At 44.8% G+C, this 8,002-nt stretch overlaps 1 protein-coding gene across 1 annotated transcript in view; it reads right to left on the minus strand.

Moving 5' to 3' along the window:
- The window catches only part of WDR60 (WD repeat domain 60), a 71,105-nt gene extending 69,016 nt beyond the window's left edge, over positions 1 to 2,089 (minus strand). The window contains exon 1 of the mRNA XM_012812958.2: positions 1,950 to 2,089. Within this exon, the coding sequence (XP_012668412.1) occupies positions 1,950 to 1,964 (15 nt within the window). The 5' untranslated portion in view covers positions 1,965 to 2,089. The remainder of the gene's footprint in view (positions 1 to 1,949) is intronic.
- Positions 2,090 to 8,002: the final 5,913 nt, after the last annotated feature.

Here is an 8,002-nt window from a genome sequence, read left to right on the forward strand (position 1 = left end):
AGTCTCCTGCCTCTGCCTCCCAAGTAGCTGGGACCACAGGCACCCGCCACAATGCCAGGCTATTTTTTGGTTGCAGTCATCATTGTTGTTTGGCGGGTCTGGGCTGGATTCGAACCCGCCACCTTAGGTGTATGTGGTGGGCGCCTCAGCCACCTGAGCCACAGGCACCGCACCAACATGGCTGTTTCAATACAACCCTAAAATGAAGTGTCAATGTACACAATGGAAGGTCAGCCAATTCTCCATGATCAAAAATGTTGCTGTCAGTCCTTGGAGGCAAAATGATGTTGCTTACCTTTTTTTGATATCAGAGGGATTATTCATTATGAATTTGTACCAATAGATGGTTCACCATGTTTATTATTTGCAAGTACAGACAAGGCTCTGTGATGACCTGAACTTTTTGCCAGTAACTCAGAGCTCCTAGATTATGACAATGCAGCAGCTCACACTGCACCATCTGTGAGGGAGCTTTTAGTTAATAAAGAAATAACATATTGAAACACCCTTGCTACTCACCTGATCTGGCTCCCAATGGCTTTCTTTACCCAAAGATAAAGGAAACATTGAAAGGAAAACATTTTGATGACATTTAAAACAATAAGGGTGATACAACAACAGTGCTGATGGCCATTCCAAGAAAAGAGTTCCAAAATAGCTTTGAAGGGTGGATTGGGCACACGTGTTGGTATGTTGCTTCCCAAGGAGAGTACTTTGACGGTGACCATACTGGTAGTCAACAGTAAGGTAGGTGGCACTTTTCTAGCCTGAGTTCACAAACTTAATTGTCACACTTTGTAGAAAATGACAGGGGTCATGAAACTGGTGGGTTTAAGGAGTATATTTCCAATCATAAGTAAAGGGAAGTTAAAAGATAGTATCTGACGTTGATATAACACCAAAAAGAAAGAGTATTATTTAACCTTGTAAAGGTGAATTATAGAAAAAAACACAAAAATAACTGGAAAGAAAGCAGGCGGAAACACATTTCAGGGAGGAATCAGGAGACAAGATGAGTGGCGACCAACACCGACCGAGCCTCAGGGAAGCAGGCGCCAGGGAACCCCTGAACACCCTGCGACGCTGCTATTATCTCTCACATTTTGTGAATTAGGAAACTTAACTGTTAAGTTGAAACTTAAAAGTGACAACTTAAGTAACTTTCCCGAGATCAAACAAGTGAAAACAGAAGCGGGAACTGGAACGGAAGCAACCAGACTGCAATTTCAACCTCTTAAAACGGGGATTTAAACATTTAAATTTAAGTGAGTTAAAACTGAATAAAACTGGGCGGCGCCTGTGGCTCAGTGAGTAGGGCGCCGGCCCCATACACCGAGGGTGGCAGGTTCAAACCTGGCCACGGCCAAACTGCAACAAAAAAAATAGCCGGGTGTTGTGGTGGGCGCCTGTAGTCCCAGCTACTCGGGAGGCTGAGGCAGGAGAATCACCTAAAGTCCAGGAGCCGGAGGTTGCTGTGAACTGTGACGCCACAGCACTCTACCGAGGGCGACAAAATAAGACTCTGTCTCTAAAAAAAGAAAGAGAAAGAAAGAAAAACACTGAATAAAACCGGGACAGGCGCGAGCGGACGCGGCAAGCCCGAGAGCCCAGACGGTGCCCGCGGTGTGGGTCTCCTCCCGCGCAAGGACGCTGGTCCCCTCGGGCAGCTCCAATACCCGGGCATCTTTAAAACTAGGAATAAACGCGGCTCCCCAGCCGCGGACGCCCGAACTCGGCGCAGGATGCTGCCTTAGTTTCCTGTTCCCCCGAGGTACATCGAGGTCCTCTGGGAGGCTCTGACCCGGCCCTCGCCCCGGGGAGTGGCTGCTCGGATGGAGGAACCGGGCGCAGCTCCCCGCGCTGGGCCCGATGCAGACAGCGACCGGACCAGCTGCCCCGAGCCCCGGAGCCAACAGGGCCCCTCGCGCCCGGACCCGCCTCTCACCGACCTTCCCAGGCTCCATCGCGCCTCACAGGCCCGGGCGGCAGCAGTCTCCTCAGCCCAGGCCAGGCTCGGCCACCCAGGGAGGAGACGACCGGCCTCTAGCCCGCACCTCTCCAGCGGCCGGGCCCCGGCCTGCGGCGCCGTTCGCGGGCGGCGCGTCCCGGACTCCTAGCAACCGGCAGGCAGAAGCAGCAGAGAGCCGAGCGGGATGGCAGCTTGACAATCCCGTTGGCTCTCCCAGTGCGCCTGCGCATTCGTGGCCTACGTAACCCACGACCGGGAGCCCCCGGGTAACAGGCATTTCCGGTGGCTTCTCCCAGAGCGCCTGCGCATTCCCTGCTGCCACCAACCGCAGGCAGGAGCTGCTGAAGGCCGAGCGAGTGCATCCCAGCACGACCTTCGGCCGTTCCCAGGAGCGCTGTACTTGCTCCTAGCAACCGCAGTTAGGCGCGGCGGAGGGTGAAGTGGTCCAGGCCCACATACCCCACGGTCACTCACTGTGACCCTGCGCTTGCCCGGCTCCCAGCAGCGGTGGGTAGGAACTGCGTGCGGCTGCCGAGGTTTGCCGGCATCCTGAAAAATCTTTACACTTGTAAGGCCGGTACACTGTGATCGAAACAGCCTCTTAGGACGGGTGCGAAAAGGGCTGTTGCATGGGAGGCTGTTCCTAACAATGAAAGAAGCTGGAGAAATGGCAATGATGACAGATGCTTTGCCCCTCCGACTGACTGACGTTTCTTAGAGCGTCCACTTGGTAGCCGACGATGCGAGGGGGACTGCAGTTGCTCCAGACCCAGGCCAGCGAGGAGGGGCCCTGGGGTGCCCAGGCTGCCGAGCAGCAGGAGCAGACCTGGGGGCCTCGCATCCAGTGGCACCCGTTTCGGGTGTCTCCCGTCGTTGGCACGTGCCGGGAGAAACGGAAAGCGGGAAGGTAGCTTCTGGGACTGAAGTCACTTGTTTGGGGACGGCTCCAAACAGGCGACACGCTAATTGCTGGCCCTCGAGGCCCCCTAGTTCCAGTAGGTTAGGTCAGCTAACGGGTAGCCAGGGCGGGTAGCCCGGAGCAGTACAGCTAACCTGCATTCACTGACTCAGGCGACTACCTCTTGTTTGCTTTGTCGTCCATTTTCACCGCTCGAGTGGGAGGGCCATTTGAGATGTTGATTTCTTGTCGCTCCCCAAATGCACTACAACCACAAGGCTTTGTGGGGTTTGTTTCCTCTTTCTCGGTATGTCCCACCATATTTGCTGAATAAAAGGATTTATGAGTTTAAAGGAACCTAAAACAGTTATTTTCTAGATAGGTCACTTGCCAGTAGCTACAGTCTATCCTGTCTCATAATAGTTATTCTGTCATCTTTATTGATTCACTAGCTAGCTTATTGAGTTTTTTTGGTGACCTGGGAACTAACAGTACTAGAGACTGAAAGCTAAATAAAACACTACCTTGACCTCTAGTGGCTCCAGTGTTAGGAGAAAGAAATGTGAAAACAATGGTTAATATGAAAGTATAAGAGCTACTCTTAAAACACAGTGGATGAAGAAGTGACACGTGTCTGCCTGGAAGATAAGAATTAGGTTGGAAAAGGCTTCATCTTTTTTTTTTTTTAGACAAAGTCTCACTTTGTCACCCTTGGTAGAATTCAGTGGCATCATAGCTCACAGCAACCTCAAACTCTTGGGCTCAAGCAACTCTCTTGCCTCCGCCTCCTGAGTAGCTGGGATTACAGGTGCAGCAACAATCTCTGGCTATAATTTTTAGAGACCGGGTCTTGCTTTTGCTCAGGCTGGTCTTGAGCTCCTGAGGTCCCACCTCAGCCTCCCAGAGTGTTAGGATTACAGGCATAAGCCATGGTGCCCAACCCCCAAAAGGCTTCATTTCAGTTGTACCCTAATTTACCAGGCAGAGAGAGGCTGGGAAAAAATATTTTGAGAAAAAGAAAAAAAAAAAAAAGGATGCAAGCACAGGAAGGGGTTAGAGTTCTATAACATTGCACTGTCTACACAATTCCTCTGTACAATAGAGAATGCAAGCCACATATGTAATTATATATTTTCTAATAGCCACATTTTAAAACGTTTTAAAAGGAGAAGTCCTGGCTACACCTCTCCCAGCTATCAGGGAGACTGAGATAGGAGGATCAGTTGAGCTCAGGATTTCCAGGCTGCAGTGAGCTGTGATCACACCACTGCTCTATAGCCTAGGTGACAGCAAAGATCCCATCTCTTGAAAAAAAAAATGTTAAAGATGAAATCAGCCTGGGCATGATGGCTTGCACCTGTAATGTTACCACTTTGAGAGGCCAAAACAGGAGAATTGATTGAGCCCAAAAGTTTGCATCCAGCCTGAGCATCTTTGCATCCGGTACCCATCTTTACAAAAGATAGAAAAATTAGCCTGGCGTTGTGGCACATGCCTGTACTTCCAGCTACTCAGGAGGCTGAGGCAGGAGGATCACATGAGCCCAGGACTTTGAAGTTGCACTGATCTTGGATGACATTACTGCACTCTAACCCAGGCAACTAAATGAGACTGTCTGGAAAAAAAAAAAAAAAAAAAACAAGATCAAATTTAACAACAGATTTAACCAAATATATACAAATTGTTAAAATGTTATTTTAACATATGTATTAAAATATTGAGTTATTTTACAATATTTTTAAGCTGTCTTCAAAATCCAGTGTGTATTTTAAACTTACATCTCAGTTCAGATGAGCCACATTTCAAGTCCTCAGAGCCACATTTGGCCAGTGGCTTATGAATAGAAAAGTGAGACATGAGTAGTGGAATTACAGAATGGGATGGGTAAACAAATGAGATACTAAGAAAACACTGCAAGATAATGGTAGCTGTAAGTGTCACAGAATGTTAGTGAAGAAAAGTAAGACGTAGGAAGGCTATTGATTTGTGTACAGTGATTTTTGTATCCTCAGACTCAGCTGAATTTATTTATAAATTTCAGGAGTCTCAGCAAAATCATTGGGGTTTTCTAGATATAAGATCATATTATATGGGTGGCACCTGTGGCTCAAAGGAGTAGGGCACTGGCCCCATATACCGGAGGTGGCAGGTTCAAACCTGGCCCCGGCCAAAAACTGCAAAAAAAAAAAAAATCATATCATAAACAAAGTGATAGGAGAATGGAAGAAAAAGTATACAATGTACTCAGTCTTACTATGAAACCAATTTATAGCTTTCATAAGAGCTATAAATTGGTAGCCCAAGAAGAAGGGGGAAAAGGAGTGGGAGGGGAGGATGAGTGGAGGGAGAGTAATTGGTGAGACCACATCTATAGTGCATCTTACAAGGGTACATGTGAAATTTACTAAGGGTGGAATATAAATGTCTTAACACAATAACTAAGAAAATGCTGTGAAGGCTATATTAACCAGTTTGATGAAAACATTTAAAATTGTATATAAAACCAGCACATTGTACCCCATGATTACATTAATGTACCCAGCTATGATTTAATAAAATAAATAAATAAATAACAAAGTGATAGTTTGATCTTTTCTGTCCCCATTTAGAAACCATTGATTTCTTTCTCTTGACTGTTTTCTCTGGCTAGTACTTCCAGCAGTATATTGAATAGAAGTGGTGACAGTGGGCAACCTTGTCTACTTCCAGATCTCAGTAGGAATGCTTTCAGATTTTCCCTGTTCAATACGATATTGACTGTAGGTTTGCTGTATACGGCTTTTACAATTTTAAGCTATGTTCCATCTATGTCTATTTTGTTATTATTCTAAAAGTGTACTGAATTTTGTCCAGTGCCTTCACTTCATCCATTGAGATGATCATATATATATACATACACACACATATATAGTACATATATATAATGTATATATACATGTATATATATACATTTTTTTGCTTCTGTTAATGTGGTGAATCACATTTATAGATTTGTGTATGTTGAACTATCCTTGCATCCCTGGGATGCAGCCACTTGCTTGTGGTGGATTGTTATTTTTTTCATGTGCCACTGAATTTGGTTTGCTAGAATTTTTGCATATGTATTTCTAAGGGCTATTCATCTGTAGCTTTATATTTTTCTTGTGTCCTTTCCTGGCTTTGGTATAAAGGTGATACTGGCTTCATAGAATGAGTTGAGAAGGACCCCTTCCTTCTAAAAGTTATGATACATAATTTCTGTAGTATAGGTATCAGATACTCTTTGTAGGTCTGGTAAAATTCATTATTCTCATTTCCAAGGTAAAGTTCAAGTTATAGTAGAGCCCTTCATCCAGGGGGGCATGCTGAACACGCTCACATCATACAGGTGAGATCCTGCCAATTGTCCTCTCCCCCCAACCAATCACCCTTTCTTAGTCTCCCTCTCTTTTCCCCTCCCCCTTGCTAGTCTATACTATTTATGTTTTATCATTTCTGTAGGCATGTAATTATTTATATATTTGTTTCATATTAGTATTTGAGTACACTGGATTTTTTCCATTCTTGAGATACTTTACTAAGAAGACTATGCTTCTACTCCACCTAGAGTACTGTTTTCTCTGGCTAGTACTTCCAGCAGTATATTGAATAGAAGTGATGACAGTGGGCAACTCTTTTTTCATGTGCCACTGAATTTGGTGGCACCTGGTCTCTGTAGTATAGGTATCAAATCCTCTTTGTAGGTCTGGTAAAATTCATTATTCTCATTTCCAAGGTAAAGTTCAAGTTGTAGTAGAGTTGTAATACTTTAGCCTTCTGGGAGGCTGAGGTGGGACCTCAGGAGTTCAAGACCAGCCTGAGCAAAAGCAAGACCCGGTCTCTAAAAATAGCCAGGTAAACATAAAAGATGTAAAGTGAGATACGTTTTATGGCCTAAGATGTGATCAGTTTTGGAGAATGTTCTGTGTGCTGATGAGAAGAAAGTATATTCCGTAGTTTGGGGATAGAATGATCTATAAGTGTCTATTAGGCATATTCACTCTAGAGTCTCATTTAAGTCCCATGGTTCTTTCCTATTTTCCACTTGGAAGATCTGCCCAGTTCTGTCACTGGATATTAAATTCCCCAGAAATTATGATATTACTGTTTATCCTTTGTTTAGATAGAGTTTGGTTTATAAATCTGGGTTCACCTGTGTTAAATATTTACGATTACATGTCTTGTTGAATTGTTCCCTTTATCATTGTACAGTGACCATCTTTCTCTTTCTTTCTCTTTCTTCACAGTGGTTTGAAGTCCATGTAATGTGATATGAGAATGTCGGCTTTCTTTTGATTTACATTTACATAGAATATTGTTTTCCATCCCTTCACCTTGAATCTGAATGAGTCCTTGTGGATTACATGCATTTGCTGAAGATAATATATACTTAGCCTATATTTCTTATCCATTCAACAAGGCTGTCTTTTGAGAGGGCAGTCCAATCCATTCACATTTGTTGAAAGAATTGAAAAGTGGGAAGGTTTCTGTTCATCCCCTTGAGTAGAACTTTACTGCTTTGTTTTACCTCTTGAGCCATTGTGGTTTCTGCACTCTGAACTTTTAGCATTTGGTTGTTTTTATGCTGCTGGGTGTGTATTGTGCTGATCATTGTATAATGCAGATCTGAGTACTTCCTGCAGGGTAGGTCTAATCTTGACAAATTGCCTCCCGATTTGGTTGTCTGAGAAAATTGTTGTTTCTGCCTCATATAAGAAACTTAGTTTTGCAGGATACAAAATTCTAGGCTGGTCATCATTCTGTATGAGAAGGCTGAGAATGTAGCCCCAGTCCCTTCTGGCTTGTAAGGTCTTAGTTGAGAAGTCTGCAACTAGTCTGGTGGGTTTTTCTTCAGAAGATGCCTGATGCTTTCATCTTATGTTCATTGGTGTTCCTTTCTTTTTTTTTTTTTTTTTTTTTTTTGAGACAGAGCCTCAAGCTGTCCCCCTGAGTAGAGTGCCACGGCATCACAGCTCACAGCAACCTCCAACTCCTGGGCTTAAGCGAGTCTCCTGCCTCAGCCTCCCAAGTAGCTGGGACCACAGGCACCCGCCACGATGCCTGGCTATTTTTTGGTTGCAGCTGTCATTGTTGTTAGGTGGGCCTGGGCTGAATTC

Source organism: Otolemur garnettii, unplaced genomic scaffold (assembly GCF_000181295.1).
Source record: "Otolemur garnettii isolate 467f Iridium unplaced genomic scaffold, OtoGar3 scaffold00235, whole genome shotgun sequence".
In the NCBI taxonomy this organism is placed as follows: Eukaryota; Metazoa; Chordata; class Mammalia; order Primates; family Galagidae; genus Otolemur; species Otolemur garnettii.